This window comes from Paramisgurnus dabryanus, chromosome 21 (genome assembly GCF_030506205.2).
Source record: "Paramisgurnus dabryanus chromosome 21, PD_genome_1.1, whole genome shotgun sequence".
Classification (NCBI taxonomy): domain Eukaryota; kingdom Metazoa; phylum Chordata; class Actinopteri; order Cypriniformes; family Cobitidae; genus Paramisgurnus; species Paramisgurnus dabryanus.
In genome coordinates this window covers 11,114,112-11,141,924 of record NC_133357.1, presented here as the reverse complement: position 1 = coordinate 11,141,924, position 27,813 = coordinate 11,114,112, and the positions used below count along the sequence as shown (strand labels likewise).

The window sequence follows — 27,813 nt, the reverse complement described above, 5'->3', positions numbered from 1 at the left end:
AATTTAACTGTGATAAATTCCTTCCAACAGGCTTGAAGGTGCACGGACCACATCTGGTAGTACGCATAACACAGATACAAAAAACTTTGTAAATTATTTATTAAACCATTGGATGGCTACATCAATGCTTGTCCTGATCTGCAGAACCTCTCAGACATGCCTCAAGAAAAAAAAAACACAGTAAACCGACAAAACATGTCTAATAAGGTGAATGGAATTAATTGGTCAGACACCAGAATGCTACAAAGTACTGCAAAGAGATGTAATGTATGGCGCATGATGAGATTTTCTACGCATTTATGTCAATATCATATCTATTCCAAGAACATAAAACCAAGATTTGCTAACAAACCAAAACCATACAACATTTATCATACAGATCCAAAGAAGTCAATGCCTGCATCCAAAAAGCTGCTACTTACAAATAAAAATAATTTACTTAACTTAAAAAGCACTTTCGATTTTTTATAGATGACCTTTTTCTGTACAATGATACAGTATACACAGACCCCAGGAAAAGCTATGCCATATGCGCCGTTCACATAACACATAAACAAGCAAAACGTGTTTTTGATAACATGTGCATTCAACTTAAATAAAAAAACGCTCCTTAAAGTCTTTGGATAGTCGAACGTTCTTCACAACGCAACATCCCTGTCAGGTCAAAATGTCTTTGTGTGCTTGTCGTACGAAGCCTCATTTGGAGGAATCACCCAGCAGATGGACTATGAGCTCATAGGTAGACAACACTATGGCCGTGTTGGGGATCTGTCTGATGAGCTGTGGAATGAGACCTCTGTAAAAAGCAGCGTAGCCTTCCTCTACTGCCACGAGCCGTGCCGTCTGAAAGAAGTACTTGTATTTGCTTCCCTCTTCTCGTAGTCGTGTCCGAATGACCTCTGGAGGGGAAATAAAGATTTTTTCATCATTAAACATAGTGCCCTGCGTAATCAAATGATTTGAATATGAGAAATTCACTTTTAGATGCTGTTTGAACATAATTGTGTGTCACCCATGTGTACACAATCCCAAAATCTGCCCACTCCTTTTTTAAACTCTCAACAGTGTCTTGGGACAAGCTTTTGGTGTTTTCTGAGCAAACTGACATCACTTTGCACAGCACAGGCCCCGCCCACAATTGCTAGAAGGCCACAGTTAGGTCATCATTTCTATTTTAAATCTTCTTTACATAATTCATTACTGCACGCTCATTATGAACAAAGAATTAACGTGATGTCTTATTAATTAAGTGTATGTTTTTGGTATAGATAACAGTAAACTGTGATGGAAGCAGCAGCTCATTTGCATTTAAAGAGACACACACACACAAAAAAGGGGCAAACCCAAAAAGGGGCTTTTCAACATGGTATAATAATATATATAGGGTATTTGGACCTGAAACATCATATGCACATTCTGGGGACTAATATTACAAAATATTATTTATATAAAAAATTGCCATCTTAGCTGACCTTTAATGGGACACACCACTTTTTTGGAAAATAGGCTTATTTTACAGCTGCCCTTGAGTTAAGGGTTTGATTTTTACCGTTTTGAAATCCATTCAGCTGATCTCCGGGTCTGGGGGTACCACTTTTAGCATAGCTTAGCACAATCCATTAAATCTGATTAGACCATTAGCATCGCGCAAAAAAATAACCAGAGTTTCGATATTTTACCTATTTAAAACTTGACTCTTCTGTAGTTACATTGTGAACTAAGACTGACAGAAAATTAAAAGTTGAGATTTTCTAGGTCAATATGGCTAGGAACTATACTCTCCTTCTGGCGTAATAATCCATAACTTTTGTGCTGTAACGTGGCTGCAGGAGGCACAAAGATATTACGCACTGCCCGAAAATAGTCCCCATGGTATCTTTCAATAGCAGTTTTAAATAGGAAAAATATGGAAACTCTTTGGTTATTTTTTTGTGCGATGCTAATGGTCTAATCAGATTCAATGGATTATGCTAAGCTATGCTAAAAGTGGTAACGCCAGACCCAGAGATCGGCTGAATGGATTCCAAAACGATAAAAATCAGATGTTTAACTCTAGGGGAGCTGAAAATGAGCATATTTTCTAAAAATTTGAAGTGTCCCTTTAAAATCCCCATAAAGGCACAGCTTACAACTATGATAAACAATAAGGGACAGGAGTGTCTTGTGAAAATTCCCAATTTGGAAAAACAACATTACGTTGGTTACGATCAGCTTTGTCAGTTTTTAGTTATTTACATCCTTGTGCAGCATGTTATTCCACTTCTGTTCTGATACACACCCAAAGCCTGTCATAAAAGTGCTGTCTTATTGCTACAGAAAAACCAACACGTCCATGTCTTTCTATAGACATTAGCTGATGCTTGTTTGTGCTGGATGATGGGTGTTTATGCATACCATGTGGATAAGCTATGCAGGACGCACAGCCCTTGGCGAAGGCAGCAGCGAGCATCAGGCCCAGGAAATCCGAAGCTCTCTTTTCAGTGTCAGTGGTGGGCGTAGTAAACCTGCTGTGTGCTAGGTGCTTCTTCAGCGTCTCGTAAATGAGAAAACATATCATGGTCTCGGAGATGCCAGCGTACGACGCCGTCAAGCCCCGGTAAAAACCTCGTATGCCTTCTGTCTTGTACACGTAGCGCGCGCATTGCAATGCATTCATTTTCTTCTCCCCTCGTGCCCTGGAGAAGAGACAGACAGTTCGGTGATTAGGAAAGATCAGGAATTTAACACACGATTAAATCTAAAGTAACAGATCCTGTCACTGATCCTGCGTGTGCAGGTCAAAACAAAAACTAAAAGGTTAACACTCGTAACCTTAAGTTGGGTTATGCAATATGAATGGAGTGTCAGAGGTACGGACTATTTATAGAGTGCCCCGTCTTACATACTTCTTTCATATGACCCTACCCAGCTACTGCCCAGTGTTCTTTATACTGTAAATATAGATCACAGATGCCAGACCTGACTTGTGCGTCAGGGTGGATATTTATGCAGTGGCTGTGGATCACATGCTAATCATCCTGAAACTTTATAACGGGTAGACAGTGGCAAATGGATTTCACACCCCCCATCAAAAAAACTCATTAACTTTCATGCTATCTGGGGATGCCCTCCAACTCACCCGCCACAAGGATAGAAAGGGACCCGACCCTTGATAATGTCCTTAAAGGGACACTCCACTTTTTTTGAAAATATGCTCATTTTCCAACTTGATTTTTTTTACCATTTTGGAATCCATTCAGGCGATCACCACTTTTAGCATACTTTGCATAATCCATTGAATCTTATTAGACCATTAGCATCATGCTAAAAAAGAACCAAAGAGTTTTGATATTTTTCCTATTTAAAACTTGACTCTTCTGTAGTTACATCGTGTACTAAGACCAACAGAAAATTAAAAGTTGCTATTTTCTAAGCAGATATGGCTAGGAACTATACTCTCATTCTGGCGTAATAATCAAGAACTTTGCTGCCGTACCATGGCTACAGCAGGCGCAATGATATTACGCAGCGCCTGAAAATAGTCCCTTTGGTAACTTTTAATAGCAGATGACTATTTTCGGGCACTGTGTAATATCATTAAAAAAATATCAGAAGTCTTTGGTCATTTATGATCGTAATGCTAATGGTCTAATCAGATTCAATGGATTATGCTAAGCTATGCTAAAAGTGGTACCGCCAGACCCAGAAATCAGCTGAATGGATTCAAAAACGGTAAAAATAAATGTTTAACTCTAGGGGAGCTGGAAAATGAGCCTTTTTTTTTTTTTTTTTTAAGTGGAGGGTCCCTTTAATGGCATCTATATAAACTATTTAGCTCAAGTCTGCTCCTGGATACCACTTAAAAAGATCATGTGTGTTAGAGCAGGGATTTTCAAACTTTTTGTGCGTGTGGACCACTATTTGTAATCAAGAATTTTCGCGGACCACCTCATAATACTCATAATAAAATATGTCTACACAAAGTTCTGAATATATCTGCACTTCTAAATAGGCTTACTAGCACTAAAACTATAACTGGTCATCACATCAGTACAACAGATTCTTAAAAAATATATCATTTTCTTAATAAAATATATTCTTTTATATTTTATTTTGCCTTTACACGGACCACCTGCAGTTCCCTCACGGACCACTAGTGATCCACGGACCACAGTTTGGGAATGGCCGTGTTAGAGTACGGTTGAAAACCAACATCTTCAGAAAGGTTATGTAATGAAAATAAGAGCAAAACGTGATAGCATTAACATACTTCTTCTCAAGCTGCATTCTTGTTTTGACCATCCAGATTGGATTCATCAGAGAGTTTGTGACAAAAGCTGAAAAACAAAACAAAATCGGTATCTAAACATTCACTTTTGAATCTATTGAAGTGTCTATTGGTTGCACATTAAGAGTCTGATAACTAACTCCCAGTTATTAAATGTACTGCTTTAAAGCGATTACGTAACACTTTTGGCAAAGCTTTACCTGCAAAGCCCGCCGAGGACATGTGGACCACTCCACTGTTTGGCACGAAGATGCCATTGAAAGTCTCCTTTGACTTTGAATAAGCAGCGAAATAGATGGCCCTGTAGACAAACAAAAAGCAAATATATCAGCTGAGCGATTATCTTTGTCTTTCTTCTGTTGAACTCAAACCACCCGCCACATCCCCCCTTCATGCATGATAGTGCAGAGTTCATTTGAATGCAAATCGTGCCGCTGAAATTGAAAGGCTGCCAATGTTTTAACTATCTGCCAAACAGCTTAAAGTGAGAGTTCCTGACAGTGCAGTCTGTTCCACACTGTGGAAGCGTCTGGAACAGACTGTGGGGACATCGGCACAAAAGCTCAATAAACACCCAGATTCACAGCCTGTGGGACACATTGGGCAAATCTGCTCATAATAGACCTGTCCTAAATTTATGGGCCAAAAGAGTTACAACGTCTTCTCAATGTCTTCTTACAACGTCTTCTTCGAATCAACTCCTTTATCTCTTTTAAAATGATTTTTATTGCAAAACAAGTTACAACAGGATGACATCAAGTTTGCTTTTAGTCACATACTGCATCGTTTAATGTTTTATAGCCGTGTTGTTATTGTCCCCATGTTTCCAAGAATAAGGCAAACGCAGCACTTATTTATACCAGTTTCATAAGTCCACCCTTCGTACTCAAACATGTCTTACCAGGAAACCGAATGCACAACAGACCTCGAGGGCCATTAAATAACTGCTTCCTCTTTAGTTTGACTTCACGTAAATCTAAACTCAGATTAACCTTGAGATTACATTCACAGCCTTTCTTTTCTTTACCTTTGACAGGAGCAATGTATATCAATTTCATTACCTTGAGGGTGCAACACCAACAAGATTTGGACCCAGTCCTCTGAATAGAGATCTTGGTCCTTCTTTCTCTAGTATTGATCTGAAGACAGAGAAGAGAAAGATTTAGACGGATGAACCCATAATGAATGGGAATGAACACAACATTAGATTAGGTTTCGTAAGTTTACTAATAATACTGCAGTGTGTTTTTCCCCAAAAAATTATTTCCTTCCTGATCCACCCATGACACAGACTCCAAATTGTTGAAATAATGCTTTTTCTTCATATCTTGTCCGGCAATTATTACAAGACTGAAACGCTACATGTAACACACAGAGTTGATGATACAGCATATCCTAAAAGGAAAAGTTTTCTCTTCCTGTTGCTCAACTGTTAAACAGAGCTAGCAGCACCAAGGTCATTCCCAGATTTGATTCCCAGGGTGAATTTTCATGACCCATGTCTGAGATGCAGTGAGCCTGATGTAGCGTTTGTGAAAAAAATTGCTTAAAAATGAGAGAAAAAAAATGCAAATAAACGGCTGTTTAGATTTAAGTACTCTCAGTTGAAATCAGTGATGGCTTGGACTCGGAAAGGCATTCCTTATGTCACAATTTAACAATCAGATTATTTTGATGAATGCAAATTAAAACAACAAACAAAATCGTTGATATTCCATAACTTGGAAAAAAAAAATCCCTAACTTTCAATGTTTGGAATACACCTTTTAAAATTCCATGATATTCCAGAAATTCCATGATCTGAGGGAACCCTGCATATTGATAAAATGTATACATTGAACGCACTGTCATTTGTTTTGGATGTAAGCATCTGCCAAATGCATTATATGTAAAACACTTCCTACCATCAATACTGGGTTTTTAAGTAACTAAAAGTTATTTTTTCCTAAATGTTGCACATAATTACATTTTTGGGGAGGAGGCGTTTAAGCGCAACTAAATAAAAACTTGTCTCTCTGGAGGTTTGACAGTCACGTAGACCAGTACACTCCCTGTGAGATGGTTGGTCAGTATCAACATGTGCGTGCAGACAGTAATTGGAGCACAGCAAGGAGGAATCATGTGACAGTGCAGGTTTTTGAAGGCCTTTGCTACTTCTGTGCGGTGACAAACTACCCAGAATAGACATTTACAGGGACATTAACGGCTCATGTACTGAACTCTTCTGCCCTGCCTGCAACCGGCTTGCACCGGCTTTAAACACCCCTTTATCAAGTGCAGCTGACGGCAGGATAAGAGCTGCTTGCATCATCACCACGAGGCTCTCAGTGTAATCTGCTTTCATGTTAAAGGGGAACAAATCCAGTGCCGCACTGGATATGTTGGCATATGCTTCTCAACAACAACAAAAAATGTTTAATTAATTGATTTACCTTTTGAACATTTTTCAGACACCAATTCAAGTAAATCCTAATTCAATTACGATTGCTGGATACAATAATCACTGAAGAAAATATGTGCATGTTCGCTCTCAAAAAAAATTTGTCCTCTGATAACTGGATTCTGGAATGTATTAACACCCTCCAGTGCCTTTCAAACATAGCAGGTATGTACCAATGATTTATTGCTTACTTTAACACCTGCAGCAGGCCGGGGGTGACGGTTCCCGGTCGTATGACACCGGCACCACTGACTGTGCCCAGCTGGACCTGAAACACAGGTCTGAGGGTGAGGCCTGAAGACTGTAGTCTGGTCTTTAACACCTCCAGGGGGCAGGTCATGATAGCACCCACTGTTCCACCACATCTGTGAATGTCAACAAAACAACTGTAAACAAATAGTTATGCATTTCAAAGACACATATATACATATATACATATATACATATATATATATATATATATACATATACATATACATATACATATACATATACATATACATATACATATACATATACATATACATATACATATACAGGTACTATTTACTATCAGCTTGCATAAATTGCATAGATGACATGCTAAGTAAATATATATATATATATATGGGTACTATTTACTATCAGCTTGCATAAATTGCATAGAAGATGACATGCTAAGTAAAATTGTAAAAAAAATATTCGTTTTAGAGACAAATACACCCCCATATATAAGAAGTTCGATGAAGGTTCACAATGCACATTTTCTTCATTTTACAAATTCTTTCAGGCAAATTCAGCTCGAACAAAACTTTAAAAAAAAAAAACTTGTGCATGCAAGGTTCAGCAATGCTCAAAGTTGTTTTAAGAGTCAAACAGGTCAAGGAGAGCAAACTAAATCACAACAAAATTACCCAAATGTGACGCAGGCAAAATCAATTGTAGGATCACTGATCAAAAAAGCAGCACCAGATAGACCTACATTAAAAATTGAATAAACCCAGATGCAAATCCTGATAACAGAAATGAAAATAAAAAGACGATGCCAATCTAAGAGGAGGAAAATTTCCAGTCAAACTGGCAGGGCAATTTCAGTAACATAAAATGTTTTTATCGCAACCTTACATAATACATGTTTATGTAGCTTGTTTATTCTTCCAGCTTGGACTTAAAGCAAACAAATTGCAACATAACGAACCCAGATCATGTTATACAGAACATGTTGAAAGATCATGAGTTCTGCCAGAAGCACAAGGTGCGTGAAGAGGAGCACAATGGCTTTAACCTCAGTATTGCAAATGGGACAGATTAATTACAAATCTGTTTAAGAAGTGCAAACTTCCCTAAATCAAACTCTGCAAGTATCATCTTGCTTTACAACCACAGAGAGCATGCATTTAAGGATAATGTTTTGTAATAAGCTTTTTGGAACAGACAAATAAGGCATGATTACATAACTCGTGACAAAGAAAAAACTAAAAGCGTGACAAACAACAAAAGAAAAACCCTGACGTGCCATTCAATGCAAGCGACCTAAATCGAACTAAAGGGTACAACTGAAACTAAAGCTGTGGTCAGTCTGGCACTGCATATTGATGCACTAATGTCTGCTATTTCTGCATCTAATAATTACAGGATTGTATATACACAGGACCTTTTCTGACTTCATCTGCACTTTTAGCAACAGTGAATTTTACAGAATTTTGTTTTATAATATTTGATAAACTACCTTGCTGTGCAAACTTTAAGTCTTCATAAAATTTCATAAACATAAAGATAGCAATAATAAACTGTATTTATTAACACATGCACTCCAATTGTCTATTTAAATATTAGTCACGCGTTAATCTAGATTCAAGGAGTAAAACTAATGCACAACTTGTTTGGCATGTAGAAGTCGTCTCCTGTGGGATTATAAGCATGTTTGGCATGGGTATAAATCTCTTTGCCCTTGCAAGAGACAACCGTTACAACACTCTTTACTGAGAACAGGTGGCATGAAATACACTGCGTAACACTGACGCATTAAAAATGCGCTAAAGGCACAAAACCGCTATTGAGAAAATGTTGACACATCACTGAAGTGAAAAACCTAAATGACCTTGAACATGACCATTTAAAGACCCGAAAAGAATCAACCAAGAGCTTCTTTTTTAAATAATCAAACATTTCTCAAACTAAATTATACAATACACATTTATATATGGGTTAATGAGGAAATTTTTTTTATATTTTAAAAATTGATGGAATTAATATTTTGAGTCAGGAACAATGCATTTTAAAAGCATCTTATTTTTATTTTATAATTATTTAAACACAATTTTTAACAGTTGTTAAACTTAAAATTTGTACGGACAGTTATGCCATTTACAAGTTTAAGATACCAAAACAAAAATTAGTTGTATTATTAAAAAACACTTAAAAATGTTTCAAAAAAACTAAATTGGCTTTACAGAATAAAGTGACATGTGATTAATGTACACAGTGGATCTTATAGTACATATGACCCCGATTACAAAAAAATATGCATGTCATATGCATTTATATATTTTTTGCTCAACGAGACAACATGTTTTTACATTTTACGTATTTATAGCAGCACGTGAACAGCTCGCGAGAGATGCGGCGCGTGGTCTCTCGCAAGGATGTCATTACCTAACGCGATCCTGCTAAGTGTCACTGACAGTACACACTGATATAACATTCGTCTACTCTCCAGACATCACTTTACAACATTTTTTTCAGTTTATCCCTTTACATTAATGCAATTTAATCACATATATGCCTGTTTATTATACATTTAAACACATCGCTTTAGCCGCGTCAATGCTAGCTAACGTTACAAGCTAGCAAGATCCGTCCTGTATTTATTTAAAAATATATATATATTTTGACACATGAGCGAAATCAATTATTCTTAAAATTGCTTACTCACAAGATAAGCTTGTGACATATTTTTAAAAAGCCATTACATAAACGTTTAAAGTTGCTTTCGACCTTCCAGTCTGGCAACCAATGTCGATTTTGATCCGGATATAAAAGACGTTTGAATAATTACACTTACCCCCCTGCGAAGAGATGTAACAAAGTGTCTTTCTGTGCCATTTCAAGCAGTCATCGTAATCCGATAAACTGTAAATGAATAAACATAAATAAATGCGGTCGCTCGGGCCAGCGGCCTGATGTGGTGTCCGCTCAACAACCGGCTTCACTGAACCCGGAACAAGGTGCTGAACTCGAGAAGTACCCCGTACTGATGCACGTCATAGGGCAGGACGGAGGTGTTGTCCATGACGTCACGTCATCACATCAGATCAGTCCACAAACAAACCTGTAAAAAATGAGCTGAAGAAGATGTAACACGATACTATGTATGTGAAATACTGTATACAGTAAGATAAATTATAATCAAATAGACAAAACATAATTTAATTGTGGCTGGAAACGTGCATTTTGTTGTATAATAACTACGTTATCCAGTAACACAAAATCTAAGAAATCATCACCCAACCTTCTTATAGTATAAACTATCATGGTGAAATATTAAACAGCATTATTCAATGCCATTCATGCTATTGCTTGATAATCACTAAAACATATAGGCCTATATTTTTTTTAGTTATTTTTTAGAATTTTATGATAAAATATGCTGTACAATAAGAGTTCTACAGCAAACCAAATGGAGAAGGGAGATAGTGAAAATTCATGCAAGGTCTCTGTTGTTGATTATGATATGAATGTTATGACCACTTGCACAGGCATTTCTGTCATAAGAGAGGTACGTTGGTTAACCAGAGCAGCCTATAAGAGTAGGGGGTGTGTAATGGGAGGTGAGCATGAAAAACTAAACTCACACTTATTAATGATGAACTGATAAATGGGTCATTTAGTGTTGTTGACACTGGCTTGTTTGTCTCTCATTTAAGGCAATTATCATCTTGTTGAAGATACCCCCGGTAAATCATCAACAGAAAAAGGGAATAAAACAACTAAAGGTGTCTATTGGTTGCACTTTTTAAAGTTAGACAAGTGTAAATATTTATTGTGAACTCATATGGGCATCCTGTGTGACTGGTTATTCCAGGTGTATATGCCAATTAAGATAAAAAGAAAAACTAAACACTTTTTTTGTTTCTATGTGATAATAAATATAACCATGAGCTCCAAAACTTTTTAATGACGGACATAAGAATACCTAATTATATATACTTCATAGCTATATGAACAGTTGTGGATGTTAGTGGTCACAGGCTTTACACCTGAACTGTTGGATATGTATCCTAATCCAAAAATACTGGCCATGTGCATAAGAGTTCACTGACCAACAATCTTGGAACGGTTGGAAAACACTTTACTTGCATAACATGGTTTGGCAAGTTATATTACGATCACAGATAAAGGTTAACCTTGGATCTGCTCAGATGAGAATGTCTGAGTCCAAAATTTGATTCAAGTAGTTGGAATATCAAACATAAAATAACACATATTATGGTCTTTGTATTAGATTATTCAAGATTCAAATTGTCATATACCCAGTGAGGAAAGCAGATTTCCCTGAGCAATGGAATTCTTACTTTGCCGTCCACAATAAATGCCAAGAGTATACACACATACACAGACTACAAGCATACATACATACATACATACATACATATAATGAAAGAAACATAATAATAAAAACTATGCTGCCTAAATTAAGACTATGTATAAGATATCTGCATAAGCAAATAAGTATGAGTGCGAGTATGAGTGCAAATACAATAAAACAATGGCAGTAATAACCTTAAAGGGGACATATAATGAAAGCATGTTTAAGTGCTATAATTGGGTCCCTGTACTTCTATCAACCTAGAAAATGTGAAAAAGATCAACCCAGTAACTTAGTTTTGGTAAACCATTCTCTGCAAGCATGTGGAAAAAATAGGTTATAAAAATTTTGCTCCCTTTGTGATGTCAGAAAGGGATAATACCACCCCTTAATCCGCACTATCCAACCACGGCACTGCCATTTAGTGCAGAGATCAGCTCATTTGCATTTGGGAAACACCCCAAAATTGCACACTTGGCTCACACTTACAAAGTGGCAATTTTAACATGCTATAATAAATTATATACATTGTATTTTGAGCTAGAACTTTACATATGTACTCTGGGGACACCAAAGATTTATTTGACATTTTAAAAAAAGTATTGTGAAATGTTCCCTTTTACAGATGTGCAACACTGAGATGAGGCTACATGAGTAATATTAACCAATATATAATGGTGGTATAGCGGCAATAACTTTACAATGTTTAAATGAGATAAAATAATTTAACTGATTATTCTCTGAGATGTATTTCGATTTCATATTCACACTATAAAAAAATTGAACAACAAGTTGAAATTGTTTAACTTATTTTTTTAAGTTAAAGTAACATTTAAAAATATATGTTGATGTTAAAAATAGCATTTTTTACAGTGCATGTTCATCTTTATGTTTAAAATTCTGCACATTTTAGAAACAATTAATAAAGTTAAAGAGTTAGCCTTGTTTCATGTTTATACTTGTCTTGAAACACAAAAACAAAGTTGTTTTACAAGAATGATCTTAAAAGAGTTAAATCCACATGTTATCTTTATCCTTGTTGTGGATTTAACAGCTTTACAAATTGTTAAATAATGACGTTCTGTTATAACTATATGATTCTAAATAAATGATGCATACAAAAATGTTATATTCTATTCAGGTTGCCTTAAATCATGCTGTATCTCCCTTTTGTCTATTTGAGACACACCTTTCCACCTACACCCTGTTAATCATGCACAAATTCATAATAACAATAACCACAAACATCACAAACAGCCTGCATAAAGAGACAGTATTTTAACGTTAATCTGAATAATGAATAGTTGGCTACTGAAAAGAAAAAGCATTTGCTTTATATATTCAGGAATCATAATCAAATTATTTTGATGTTGTGCTTTAATATTGTGAGTTTGTAATCTATATGTTATTAAATAAGCCACAATTACAGCCTATGTCTCAAATTCACACTGCTGACTTTTTGAACCAAAAACAAGTTGACTCTGAGATTTAAACCTGTAATCGATAAATTGTCCATATTGGTTTATCTACTACGGGGGGCAGGAGTATAATGGACATCGTCCTGCTTCACCTGACTGTGAAACAGCGCCATCTTCAGGAGAAAGTTTTGGAGCTAACAAGCATGCTCTCCTGCAATTCTCCTTCAATTCAAATAAATGTTTAAAAATATTTTATTTGGATTTTACCTGACGAGGAAAGCACTAATACGGTTTTGTCAACCAAAATTTATATTTTTGATTTCAAATCTTTCCAAGACAAATTAAACCGATCGATTACCAAACTTCAAACTAATTAACTGTTTGTTTTGACTAAAGTGATAAAGGTATACGGCTTGTAATCTGTTAAATTGTTATCTGTAAAGATAACAGTGATGTTATTTCAAGTAAAACTAAAAGACCGTGGAGAATTCCGTATGTAATTTTGCGGTAATTCAGAAACAATAGAGCATGTTATTTTACACTGTACTAAATATCAGGAAGAAAGACAAAGATTAATAGCACAATTGCAAGTAGAACATATGAGGTTAAACTTACAGGACATTTTACAAATAAGCACAGGTGGAATTTGTTTTAAGTATGTAATTTACTTTTTGAGGAATACAGGATTAATTAAAAGAATTTAGAATTATTATTTTTTTTTTTCTCATATTTGTTTATCTCATATTTTGAAAGGATTAAACTCTAGTACCACACTCCAGTCCAGATGGTGGCGGTAATGCACTATTAAAGTTAGTTGCCAACCGCCATTAAAACGGAAAAAGAAGAAGAAGAAGAATTCCGTATGTGGGAACCTTGGAAGGTTACGATCGTTGCATGGCGGTACATTAATCCAGCGGACCGGAAGTACATCGAGTCACATTGAACATTTTTGACATGACGAGGTATGTGTTACTGTTGAATTTTAAAACAAAAATTACATTTTATGGTTAGTTTATAGTTCTCTGTTTTATATTTAATTATTATATTTTGTTGTTATCATCCACGTGATTTTCCAGTAACATTATTTATGATTAATCTATGAGTCTGACTATGAACCCAGTCGCTGTTGGGTTTGAATGAAAGAAGTTCCTGTACTTTGTATTATAAAATCTCAGTTTAGCCCTACTAGACACTGGTAAAGGTTTAGTTACTTAACTAGTATGCCATTGGTTGAATAACTAAGCATTGGGTTTAGATATTCTATTTATGTATTGACTATTTTAAGGAACTTTCATTTTATTTCAGTTCATGATGCTCTGAAGGTGCACCATCCGTAAGACCATGTTTCTCTCAAGGGTGGTTTCACAGCTAAACCAGCTTTCCAGGGCATCTGGTAAGCATTTGCATCTTACAGTACTGATAAGCGTATATTTTATATGTTTGACTATGTCTCATAATCTTTATATTTCCCAGGTTTGCTGCAGAAGCAAAGCCAGGCGTTATGCAGTGCTGTACAACACTGTCATTCTATCCAATTCAAAGCTTTTCACTCAACAAACAAACGCCTCACATCAGCTGCTGACAACAAGTATCCACCAAAATTATTGACACATCTTGAGCCAGAGTTAGAGGAGGTCCTTGTGCCCCGTAAACTGTCAGTTTCTCCTCTGGAAACCTGGCTTTCCCTGCGCTATTCTCTCCCCCCTTTCCTGGAGGCTTCACCGCCTCTGGAAGAAGGTGAGATTATAAGTGAATCCATGATGCTGCCCCCGTGTGCTGTGCCAGTTCTGGAGGATGGAGAAAGCTCAACACCGCTACACTGCAAAAACGTGCTGGAGATCAGACGCAGAAAGATGAACAGGCACAAATACAGGAAGCTGCTAAAACGGACCAAGTTCCTGAGGAGAAGGGTAAAGGATGGACGGAGGAGGAGAAAGCAGGTTAGTTGTCTTGGTCATCTAGTACATTTGATATTTTTTGAACGTTTTATTTTTATGAAGATGTCATTTTTTAAAACCAGTCCTGTGGGAGTAATGCTTTTTGTAGTTGGGAATATCAAGTGTAAAATTATGTATTTTAAGATATGTCAGTGCAAGTTGTTTTCAGTTTGGACCGCTCTTACAATTATTTAAGTCTAGGACTAGTCTAATCCCTGTCCGGGAAACCGCCCCTTTAAGTATTGTGTTTTATTGAATAACTTGAAAGGTAACATTTTATTTGATAAGGGAAAGGCAGTGCGTACCTTGGTAACAAAATCATTGTTAACATTCAACTCTTTGCTGTGTTATTACAGGCTGAGTTTGAGAGAGATCTCATCCGAATTGCTAGACGAGCTGGACTGAAGAAAACCCCAGAAGGATGGACAATACCCAAAGTCTTTGTCAAACTGAGCCAGTCTAAAAGAGATTGAAAGGTTTAGGCAAGATGTAAATTGTGTAACTTAAATATTTGTGACTTTCATAATACATCTCATGTTCCCTCTACTGTATTTTGTGCAAAACCGTAAAATGACATCCATGTGTACTTATTACGGCAATAAAAATACTTCCCTTCTAACGTTTCATTAATGTAAATTGTTTTAAAAAATGTGTATTGCAACAGAAGGAACCCATTTCTAGAGATGTTTTGAAGGAAAATTAGGAATTATATGTGACTCTGTCTGAAATTCATAATCTATTTATGGATTAGAAGCACATATCATGAAAATCTGACTTGTTGAAGTGCTACAATTGGGTCCCCAGTGCTTCTATCAACCTTGAAAATGTGAACAAGATCAACCCAGTAACTTAGTTTTTGTAAACCATTCTTTGTAAGAATGTGAAAAAATTGTTCATTGAAATTTGGCTCTTCTTGTGATGTCAGAAGGGGATAATAACGCCCCTTAATCTGCACTATTTTTAAAGGACACACCCAAAAAACAGCACATTTTTGCACACACCTACAAAGTGGCAATTTTAACATGTTATAAATTATCTATATGATATTTTGAGCTAAAACTTCACATACGTACTCTGTGGACACCAAAGATTTATTTTACATCTTTTATAAGTCTTGTGAAATGTCTCCTTTAGTTTAAATTTTTTTCATGGTCTTACTCAGTCATCAGATATCAATGTTATATTTTTTACTGAATGTTCTTTACATTATATAGGATGAGTTTATGTAGAAAACAGTGAATCACAAATAAAGACTTCAGTTGGGGGTTCACAGGCAGAGTCACATATTCATCAAATCACCACTAGAGGGAAGCAAATCACCTGTATGCATACTGTTGTTTTGCTCTTTGTACTGTAATATAGTGTAAGGCCAAAGTTTACACCAACACTTAAAATTTATGAAACACCTTATAACTGGCTTTTAATGTAATGTAACTTTTTTAAATGTTTATTTACACGTTTAGTTAATTATATCAATTAAGTAATTAAGTAGTTATTCAACTCCAAACGTATAACTCCATATTAAAGAACCTAAAATAAACTCTTTCCCTGATACATGCAAACTTTTTAATCTGGAATTTTGTTGTTGAGAAGTTGAATGTTGATGTAATTGGAGAGAGTGTAGTATTTCATTATGTTTAATATGCAGGAGGAGGGGCATGTCAGGGGTAGCAGACGGCACGCTTTTGTTTTTGTCGCGGGTCGACAAACTCATCAGGTGAGGTATCAGACCTTTAAACGACGCAATTTCATCTGCCAATAGAATAAACGATCATCAGCACTTTTCTCGACATGTTCCTTGTGGTATACAGTGAGTAGACTAATTATTTTCTTGTTCCCATACCTTTTATTTAACGTGCTTACGTTGTTTAAGTTAATATTATTTTATCCAAACTTATCAAAGAAACAGTGTTCTTTGAGGTAAAAAAAGTTACATTAAAAAGTTAAGATGTAAAGGCTGCACACGTTGCGCTTGCGCAGTCTGGTGCAGGCGTCATGCCATCACATTCAGCCTTTATTCTTTATTACAACCATTTTTCATTATATACTACTCATGGAGATCACACTTTACATTGCTGTTCTGTTTTCTGTATAGATATGATATACTTATGCGTATATTTTTGGCAAAAGATAAAAAACACAAGTTTCTTTGTTTCCCTCTCTGTGTTTACACCTCTTGGCTCTTCTTCCCCATCTCTGTTTATTAAAGTCTGTGTATTTGCTTATTTAAGCACTTATTTTTGTGTTTTGCTAAATGAATTCTGTCATAATATTTGTTTTGTGTTATGAAAGAGTGTCTGTTACATCAAAGTGATTATCCAGCATCTCAGCAATAGTAAACAGTTACATATGCTGTGTTTCATTTCAAGGGATGCTGCTTTTCAGGTTTGTCAGTGCATGGTAAATTTTTGCAACTTTTTTTTTATTTCAATTCAAGTACAAAGCATGTGTAAATATTTAAGATTGATATATTTAGTTAAATCACTAAAGGGAAAACTTTATAAAAATCTTGATTTTAATTCTGGACTTGTTCTAAATGAGTCATCTGAGTCAATTGTAGTCTTTTTGTGTGACAGAGTCCGACACGTCATTGTTTAGTGCTGCCTGAGTCATGTTTAGACACTGTTATAAGTATAAAGAAAATGAAAGGGTTTGGGGTTTTGAATTTCCCTTTTTTTGGTGCCCATAATTTTCTTACCAGTTCAATGCTTAGACTGTGTTAAAGCCACAATATGCACCGTGTGATATATGTGATGTATTCTGGGAAATCCCATCACATGGTAAAATCTTACCAATTTTAGGTTTTGATACGATACAAATTCAAAATTTGTAGTTTTTGTTTTTGTTTCTTTCACAGCTTGTCTAAACAAAAGTTATGGTTATCTGAAGTCAGCTGATCGCTGTGATTTTCAGAAACGTAATTTAGCAAAAAACAGGTTTAAAGAGAGGTAATGAAAATAAAAGCAGAACAATCAATTATTACATAAAAGTCACTTTACTGTGGTAAAAGACTTATTTTAGGCACTATAAAAAAATTTAAAATGTTCCAAGATGACATCTGACAGGTTTTCCCAGAACGCATCACATCTTTCATGGATTTGTGTTACATTATCCACATAACTCAATGTACAAGACAGAAATTAAGCTCTGCTTTTTGCACAGGCCTACTAAATGGTTATTGGTGCCACATGGTGATCAACAGTAAAAATGACAAATTTTACCTCTTTGCAAAAGGAAAAACCACCAACAATCAAAAATGCATGATCATGCAATCAAAAAATGTCTTTATAATGGAAGTCAATGGGGCAAAAACAGCCACAAACAGCAAATGGGAGAGAAAAAAAATCTGATGCTGCACAAAAAACTAAAAATGCATCAAAGCCGATGTTTTTACTAATCTTTGGCATGCCCAAGACTATGAAAAATGTCAAATAAATCCAGTCCACAATCACACTTTATATTGAAAATCTGTGATTTTGTGTGTTTTTTTCCAAATCAGTGACGTCACTTATGAACTTGACAATTAAAGAGTTAAAATCATGGAATTTTTCTAAACATTTGTTAGTTTTGACCAGTACTGAGGTTGATTAACAGATGTATGCAAAAAATGTGAAAAAAGTTAGTGGCTTTTTTCGTTCATGATTTCCTGATGCCTGTCTGGGCTTCATACTACTCCCTTACTTGACTTTTCCAAAGGTCTCAATATGTACCATTTGGTACAGATATTTACCTTTAAAATACCAATACATACCTTTGGGGTATTAATATGCACTAATACACAAAGTACGATTGTTTACATTTTAAAAGGGTACTGCCCCAGTCACAGCTGAGAATGTGGAATTGAACACATTTCGTTTGCACATACATTTGCAATGCTTTAGATCTAAATAAATAGATTCTGTAGTTTTGTTTTTTTCTTAGACAACATTTGCTTAAAGTTATGGTTGTGCGATGCCCTTCAAATAGTCTGACTGGTTTATTCAATGTTTAGCTGCTGGGTTTCAGGCCTGACTGCTGGAAGAAAATAAATGGAACCTCTGTGTCACAAATTTCTTTGTGTTGGCGTAGCAGCAAATGAAACACTAGTTACAGTTCTTCTGCAGTTTTACCATTGAAATTTACAATCTTAAACCTTTTTTTATCTCTTTTTTTATCTTCATGCTGTTATTCTAATGCTTGCATTTCTGTTTTCATTTCAGTTTGGCCTGCTTTCCTCCTACCATGTGGTGAGTGAGTTAGCATACGGAGACCACTGGATTAGAAAAGCTGCATGTTTTTCATATAAAACAAAATAAATAAAGCACTGTGTGTCTTTAATTTTAGCCTGGGCACAAACCGGCACGCAGAGCGTCATCGTGGAGGCGAGGAATCTTACTGTTGCAGCGGGGTCAGATGTTGTTTTACCATGTCATAACCAGAAGATCGTTTGGAGGCAGGATCGCCTGAGGGACCGTCAGCGTGTCGTGCACTGGGATGTGATCCGGAGTCGACCGGATTACACTGTGGAGCGTGTTATAGATATGTTCTCAGGGGGAACAGAGCGCTTGTACAATGAATACAACAAGGGCCGTATTACGATCTCAAAAGATGCCTTTAGTGATGGCAACTTCTCACTGGTTATTAATAGTGAGTTTATACCTTCAGATCACTTAAATGTTATATTGTATATTTTTCACAATTTTTTCTGAAAATGAACTCCTGACCTTCACATATCCTTTTTTTTTGCAGACGTGGACATGAATGATAAAGGCGTTTATATGTGCAACCTACATCACCACTATTGCAAGGTCCACCAGTCCATGCAAATCCAACTCAATGTTACTAAATCACGTAAGAAACTTATTTCACGAGTGTTGGGGAAAGTTACTTTTAAAAGTAATGTATTATAATTTTAAGTTACTGACAAAGAAAGTAACTAATTGCGTTACTTAGTTACTTTTCATGGAAAGTAATGCTTACGTTACTTTTTAGTTACTTTTGCGTTACTTTTTCTGGGCTGAGGCTTGATCTCTTTCAGGCAGGAGTTTTTATGACTGAAAAGATCTGCATTTAGAAATTGCGTATTTTATCACAAAAATGTCGAGCTCTGGCTTCCCAACTGTTGAGTGCATAATGTGACTACGTTTAGTTTAATTCATTACATAATTTTTTTTAAACCAAATTAATTAAACTAAAAAAGTAAATTGCATTACTTTTTTAAAAACTAAATTGCATTACTTTTTTTAAAACTAAATTGCATTACTTTTTTTTAAAAAAGTAACTCAAATATTAATGTGTACATTTATAAAGTAATACGTTACTTTACTTGTTACTTCAGAAAATAAATATTATTATGTAATTCATGTTACTTGTAATGCGTTACCCCAACACTGGTGGCCATATTAAACAATGATCAATAAACAGTTTAGCTTTAAATCATTGCATACATTTATGCATATGGCAGACTCCCTGGGAATCGAACCCACAACCTTTGCACTGCTAATGTAAAGCTCCACCAATTAAGCTATTGAAACATCAAAAACATGAGCACGCTACTATATATTCAAGCATCCGTTTTTTTTAAATTTTAATTTAGCAGACGCCTTTATCCAAAGCGATTTACAAATTTTGTCTAATCCATCCTAAATGTCTCTCTCTGCAGCCCGAAAGGAAAAGCGTGTATTTAATGGCGACAAGTCCGTGTTTGTGGTTCTGGAAGGAAAGAGTGTTGTGCTGCCCTGTGTGAACCGTAGACCACTGTGGACGGATGGGCACAGGGATGAGGGCCAACAGCAGGTGGTTCACTGGGACTGGCAGGCTCCAGGGGTCAGCCGTGACCGAGCAGACCGCCTCGTCGACATGTATGCCTCCGGAGAAAACCGGCAATACGGACCCCTCTCTCTCCGGAATAAGATGAACATCTCGACCGATGCTTTTAAATTGGGGGATTTTTCCCTCAGCGTCCATAACATTCAACCCTCTGATAAAGGCCTGTTTTCCTGCCATCTTCACCATCACTACTGTGGACTACATGAAAGAAGAATCTTCCGGGTGATTGTCGGTCCAGCCGTCCAGCCATTCCCTCCGGCACGCACCCCTACCAAAGCACCAGAAACACCCACTGCCCGTCCTGCCCTGTCTGCTGATGATCCGAGTGAGAATTCTTTCATATTTTGGGAATTTTTGTTTTTAATTAAAGTTAAGTTTAATGGAAATATGCTTCTGGGGGAGGAATGTTGCTGGAGATCTGGGTTATATTTAAAGCCTTCATATTTTATGTTGTTTACTTTGTTAACATCTCACCCCCTCTCCCTCTTTCTCTCTCTCGCTCTTCTGATTGGCTCTCACTTGTTATTTCGGCTCTATCTCCACTGTCTCTTCAATGTTACAAAACTCTTCTAGAGTAAATGTTGTGAAAGTTTGGGAGCTTATGTGAATGTTTTCAACATTCACGCGGTGAATAGGTCATATTTGGCGGGGGAGGTTTTATTGGAAAAATGCTTCATACTTCCTCTGTTTAGCAATGGCTGAGCTCACTTTATTAACTGTAGCAGCCCCACAAAAGGTCAGAAAAAGTGCCTACTCTCGTGGGCTTTGCAGATTTCTTCATTATTCCTCGGACACTTTATCCCATCTTGCACAGGCAGTGAGCTGTTTGTCGACACGGAAAGCAACAATCTACAACATCTGTACAACATCTGGCTCGCCGTAACTTGAAAGCAAACTAGGGGAATGTTGTGTGTTAGATTCACATCTTTTCTTGTCTGTGAACATTTTACGCCAGCCCTTTACAGTACATAAGCAGAACAAGATGACTGGACAACTGTATACCATACAGATTTACTGTAGTGTCTGAATGTGACCATCTGGTAAAAAGCACAAAATTTAAACTCAGTTGAGATTTTTTTTGGCTGGAACAAGTACATTTAAAGTGCACTACAGAAAAATATGATATTTACCACCCAGACAAATTTGAATGATTAAAAAACCCGCCAAATAAATAAAATAAGTCTTGAAAATCTTGGAAAAACAGGCTGCTTTCAAACTCTAGGGGCGTGTCTACGGTCGGCACTGAAACCACGCCCACTCGTGGGAAAGCACTGCATAAAGTTCATTTTCTATAATCAAATTATCAACTGCATTAAAAAACAAAATAATTAACAAGAAAAATAAAGTTAAATACATACTTAAGTTCATAGCCTTACTACTTTAAAATTAAGACATTATTAAAAGTGCTGTAAAATTAATATATGTGCCTTTACCCCTGATCATTTACATAGATCAGTGGTCTATACATGAATATTAAAGGGGCAGTGTGTACATTTTAGAAGGATCTTTTGACAGCAATGCAATATTATATAGATAACTATGTTTTCAGTGGTGTATAAAGACCTTACATAATGAACTGTATTGTTTTTATTACCTTAGAATGAGCCATTTTTATCTACATACACAGCGGGTCCCCTTACACGGAAGCCGCCATTTTGCGCCATCATGTTTCTACTGTAGCCCCAAATGAACTGTTATAAAGAGCGTGTTTTTGCCACTATGTTGTCTCATACGATTACATGTTTGTCATGTGACGGCTACCGTAGCTTCTCTATGTGATTCGAAAGGAAGGGGTGCAATTCACAACCTCACCACCAGATGTCGCTAGGGGTGGGCGATAAATTGCCTGCGATTATCATGCGTATCTCATCAGTAAAGCCGGTTTTGTGATTAGTAGTAAATCACCATCACCTGCTTTCAGATGGAGCTGCATTTACTACACAGAGTTGTATTTCACAGAGAAGTTCGACAAAATCGCATACATAATCGGAGGCGATTTGTCCACGATTATGAATGCGATTTTGCCTAGTTTCTCTGTGAAATACGGCTCTGTGTAGTAAATGCCGCTCCATCTGAATGAAAGCAGGTGATGGTGATTTACTACTACTCATGAAACCGGCTTTACCGAGTAGATACACATAAGAATCGCAGCCGATTTATCGCCCACCCCTAGATGTCGCCAAAATCTACACAGTGCAGCTTTAAATATAGCCTACTGTCTAAAACAAGTTTACATTTACAATATTTTAATGATTAATAGCAACATTTATGTATGTTTAAAGACGTGTAGATGTGAAGGGGGGTTTATATGTGCGTCAGGTTTAAATGATACAACACTTCCGCATACTGTAGGATTCATTTATGTATCCTCGCTCATGACTCCTCAAGAGCCACTTCTCTTTCCTTGCCTATTTGTGGTGCAATAAAAAAAGAGATAAGATCGATCGGTTTCCAGGTCATAGGGTGTAGGACATAGAAGCAAAAAAATTTGAATGGATGTTCGCGATCGTGTTAGGCGCGGGGCAATTGTCTGTGGCTTTGGTGCGTCATTGAGCCACTGTTTTAGCCCCGCCCAAATATTTCTGAACACTTAAATATGAAAAAACGGAGTAACGCCACAATTCAGTACAAGCGTGCCGCACAAGCCCTGAAAAGTGATGCCAAAATGTCTCGATCGCCCCCCAGTGACTGGTCCCAGTATAGGTCATAAACCCCGCCCCCCCATGTTATTCAATAGGACTTGAGACCAACTAAACAATTTAATTACACTTCAATTATCCTTTTTCCAAAGCTGGCTTCTGTCATGTAATGTAGTTTTTATCATGCTGATGTAAATTCAAGTGTTTGTTTTTAAAATAAGTTTGTTATTAGGTAGTTATGCTATAAAATTGGTGGTGTCACGTCATGATTGACAGCAGTGATATGCACATTCTGCAAGAGCGAGGGCGGGGCCTTGATTTTGCGGCTTTACTTCCTGCTCACTACTGCGCAGGACTGGTCCCGAAATCGCTACTGCGCAGACTTAAGACCCACTATGTCAGCGATGTATCGGGACACTGGGGGGTGCACTTTTTACTAATGGAAGAGTGCCAACGGGCATTGTCCATCTTTTATTACAGTCCATGATTCAGAACTACACCGTGAAAAGTGTAAAAAAATACTTAGATTGGTAACACTTTAAAACATATACGTTTTATTAACTTAAATTTTCATACTTTAAGTGAATTTTTTTTACATTTCTAAGGTGTTACTAATTTAAGTCTTTTTTTATTTAATTCAACTTTCACTTTTTACAGTGTACATAGTTCATAGTTTTTGTAACTTGATTCAGCAAAACATTTCTAACATTTAGTAAAAATTCTCTGAATTGACTTTACAAATGAATTGCCTTGCCTTGCCTTTACACAACAGGTCTTTAGATTTCAGAGCTTTTAGACAACATTACACAAACAATTCACTAACGGCGAAATTCAGTGTCTTTATTTAGTTTATTCTGGCATTCTGACACTCAATTCCAAACACTATGGCAGATAAAATTCCTATGGTTGTGAGGCAGGAAATAAATGGAAAATTTCTCCAGACAGACTGACTGACCGTGGAGTGGTATTTCTCTCCGACTTCGTATTCTGGTTCGTCTTTTTTCTCCATTGCTGTAACATGACATCAGGTCTGGAACTCATTATGCCTGTTTTGACCATTTGCACATGAAACCCCATCCCTCTCCCTCACGCCAAGGCTTGGGTAAAATGGGAAAACCAAACATGCATTTTTGCTTACACAAAACAGAGACGGAACACATTTAGTTAATCAATCATATGTGTTTTTTCTTGCTTTCTACCTTATTAAGTACAGTGTAGAGTAGGGAAATATAAAAACAACACATCTTTAAAGTGGTCTCTTTTATCTTTTTTATTCTTTTTTTTTGTCTTGGTGAGCAGAAACAAACATGGTGGAGGCACCTCACGTCCTCAATGTGATTCTACCTGAAAATCAAACTCACCTGCTGTATCAGGTGGGCTACATCCTGGCCATCTTTCTGATTCTGCTCCTCATGCTCATAGGAATCATTATGAGCACGAGACACTGTAAGAAAAAAGGTAAAATGTGGATTAAATTAAAAGTCGATTAAATTAAATATGTTGTATAAAAGTGTTACCTTTAAAATCACAAACTTTCTTTTGACATTTCATCAAATATTAATTTCAGGGCATGAGTTTCAGGTTCAGAGGTCTCACCGGTAGGAATTAAAAATCTACTATATCAAAATATATATTATTATAATATTAATGGCATTGCTCGTCTACCAGTTCAGCTACAGCAACACAGAAGGTTTGAAATAAAAAGCATTGCTTTATTTTCTTGGCAGGGGTCGTAGGACATCCATTGAGCTTTGTGCCACAGAACTCCAACCCTACCATCAGGAAGACTTGCGGCTGGGTAAGACTTTCCATAAACGCTCTCAACTGCATCTCTGAAAGCCAAAATAGGTCATTTAAAAATAAAGTCACCAGAACAGATGCAAAGACTCTAACTAGACCTAGACTAGCTAAGACAACTGTTGTACTTAAAGGATTAGTCCATTTTCTTGAAAACAAAATCCAGATAATTTACACACCACCATGTCATCCAAAATGTTGATGTCTTTCTTTGTTCATTCGAGAAGAAATTTTGTTTTTTGAGGAAAACATTCCAGAATTTTTCTCATTTTAATGGACTTTAATGGACATCATGTCATCACGTATCGAAACTACGCCTCAGCGTTTACAAGTGTGGACCGTTTCGACGTTGTTGTATGTGGAATGATATTAATTAATGTCTTTGTGTCAGTTTATTGTCTAAAATGGTCTGCAAATGTGCGTTTCATATATGTAACATGTGACCTTTCCATGGCATTACGCAATTACGTGAGGTCGCGCTGGCTCGTCACACAGCTGGAGGATGAAGAGAAGTTGTGGTTTAAAAGTGAATTTTTTTTTGCTTATTATTCTTGCCAAAATGACAATTGTTTCGCAAGATAAAACCCTTATGCCTCGTTTGGGATCGTTTAGAGTCCTTTGAAACTGCAATTTTAAACTGCATTAAAACTGTTAAGTGTTGGGGTCCATTAAAGTCCATTAAAATGAGAAAAATCCTGGAATGTTTTCCTCAAAAAACATAATTTCTTCTCGACTAAAAAAAGAAAGACATCAACATTTTGGATGACATGGTGGTAAATTATCTGGATTTTTTTTTAAGAAAATGGACTAATCCTTTAAAGGAATACTTCACCCAAAAATGAAAATTAGCCCATATTTCGCTCACCTTTAAGCCATCAGATGTATTCGTGACCCTGGACAGCGAATCAGTCATAAGGGTAATTTTTTTATGAGATTTATACATCATCTGTAAGATGATTAAAAAAGCTTTCCATTAATGTATGATTTGTTAGGATAGGATTTTTAAAAATCTTGAATCTGAGGGTGCCAAAAAATCTAAATATTGAGAAAATCAATTTTAAAGTTTACAAATTAAGTCCTTAGCAACACATATTACTAATAAAAATATATTTTTATATATATTTATGGTAGGAAATTTACAAAATATCTTCATGGAACATGATCTATACTTAATATAATGATTTTTGGCAATAAAAAATAGATAATTTTGACATATAAAATATATTGTTGGCTACAAATATACCCGTGCTACTTATGACTGGTTTTGTGGTCCAGGGTCATATGACTTTCTTCTTTTAGCTGAACACAATCTGAGTTATATGAAGTAATATGCTGGTTCGTTTTAGCATTGTAATGGAATTGGAAAGTGCCCCATTTTAAAGCTCCAAAAAGCACATCCAAAAATAAAAACTAATCAATAAAGTTATTAAAGTAATTTTAGGGTGAACTATCCCTTTAATATGATATTTAATAAGCTGACACCTGACATAAAACTTAGTAGATCTTTCTGTACTGTAATGTTTTCATAATATTTACATACTTACTTTAGCTTCCACTGCTACTGTAAATAAAATCCTTGACTTGTTTGTCTTTAGACTACAAGAACAACATAATGAAAGAAAGAGCAGAAGCACACATCTATCCCCCTCCAAAAGTTATTGATCTTAATAGAGGTGATTACCCATAATTCCCAAGTCCTGAGTTCTTTATATAATGTAATGTATTTGCATTGTACTCATTTTTGCTTTTTCTCTCTTTTACAGAAATGGAAAGAATGTCATGGAAGTGATGGATATCGAGCTGCTGGCTGGTCCAGAGCAAAATAAATACAGAGATTCAGAGACTGAGGTTTACATTTGAGAACATAAACAGAAATACTGTCTTTCAACTGCAGCATAATTACGGCTTACAAGATAAAACCGAAACACACATCTTATAACACTCAAGTTTTATTATTGTTAACTCAGATTGGTAAGTTTTTGTCATAACCACAGTGTAGTGTAATAGGTGGGCAATTTTGAGTTAAATGAACGCATAGGTAAGAAGTGGTAAGGACATTTGCTAAATTCAGCTCTTGGTGATAGTCTAGAATTAAAATGACTGCTTGTTTTACAGTTCAACAACTCAATCAGGCCATTACACTGTGGCGCTTACCCATGCATTTATAGAGTTTTTTCCTCTAAGAATGATTTTTTTTCTAATAAAACTCAGGAAATAAGCTGTGGCATTTGAAGTAAAAATAAAAGATGGTACAGTACACAAGTACACCCCAACAACCTAATGGCAATTGTACTATTCTGATGTGTATATGTATCTACAGTATATATGTTTTCTTTCATTTTGAGTCTAGGCCTACTTGACCAGGACTTTTTTGGTCTATTGTCTTTGTTTTACAGTTTTAGTTTTATATGAACATGGCACAGAGCAGTTTATTTGGTTTTGACTCTTTTTTTGTTGGTGTCAGTTTTTTTCCTTGGTCACTAATGCTCATTTACATACTGTATGTTAGGAAGCATTTTATTTGATTTGAAGTGTATATTTATCATTAGTGTCAGTAGATGATCAGGCTGGTATAGAGGACCAATGTAAACTTTTAATAAAGTTTATTCTGATTAATATTTTATGTATGTGTTATTTATGGCTTATTATATAAACTATGTAGCTCCATAATTTCCCTTCCCACTGTGAACAGTTTTTGTAAGTTTATTTTATTTTATTTTATTTCATACAGTATGTTCTGCATATAGTTGTCAATGTGGAACTTATTCTAATCAGGAATTTGAGAAGTTTAAAGGAGTGGGTTTGCTTGTATTCTAAACCAAGCTGATAGAAAGTTGTTTAAAACTGTTTAAAGCATATTTAAAAAAAATTAATTTGTGTTAGCTAATGCATTAACTAATATTAACAAATACAACCTTGTTGTTAGGTGTGTTCATTGAG

General features: G+C 36.0%; 3 protein-coding genes across 3 annotated transcripts; 2 read left to right on the top strand and 1 right to left on the bottom strand.

The window, feature by feature from the left end:
• Positions 1 to 82: 82 nt before the first annotated feature.
• On the bottom strand, positions 83 to 9,917 carry slc25a33 (solute carrier family 25 member 33). Its single transcript, XM_065285544.2, has 7 exons — positions 9,751 to 9,917; positions 6,899 to 7,072; positions 5,329 to 5,406; positions 4,468 to 4,568; positions 4,250 to 4,316; positions 2,395 to 2,675; positions 83 to 899 (listed from the first exon to the last, which is right to left on the bottom strand). Exons 1-7 carry the CDS (start codon positions 9,789 to 9,791, stop codon positions 697 to 699), a joined length of 945 nt encoding a protein of 314 aa, XP_065141616.1. The 5' UTR covers positions 9,792 to 9,917; the 3' UTR covers positions 83 to 696.
• A 3,624-nt stretch (positions 9,918 to 13,541) lies between these two features.
• Positions 13,542 to 15,252, top strand: aurkaip1 (aurora kinase A interacting protein 1). The gene is made up of 4 exons (XM_065285543.1): positions 13,542 to 13,654; positions 13,998 to 14,085; positions 14,166 to 14,632; positions 14,986 to 15,252. Exons 2-4 carry the CDS (start codon positions 14,034 to 14,036, stop codon positions 15,100 to 15,102), a joined length of 636 nt encoding a protein of 211 aa, XP_065141615.1. The 5' UTR covers positions 13,542 to 13,654; positions 13,998 to 14,033; the 3' UTR covers positions 15,103 to 15,252.
• A 1,035-nt stretch (positions 15,253 to 16,287) lies between these two features.
• On the top strand, positions 16,288 to 27,491 carry mxra8b (matrix-remodelling associated 8b). Its single transcript, XM_065285542.1, has 10 exons — positions 16,288 to 16,439; positions 18,829 to 18,855; positions 18,953 to 19,255; positions 19,358 to 19,459; positions 20,271 to 20,762; positions 24,376 to 24,534; positions 24,644 to 24,674; positions 24,804 to 24,874; positions 26,469 to 26,546; positions 26,637 to 27,491. Exons 1-10 carry the CDS (start codon positions 16,421 to 16,423, stop codon positions 26,660 to 26,662), a joined length of 1,308 nt encoding a protein of 435 aa, XP_065141614.1. The 5' UTR covers positions 16,288 to 16,420; the 3' UTR covers positions 26,663 to 27,491.
• The last annotated feature ends 322 nt before the right edge of the window (positions 27,492 to 27,813 follow it).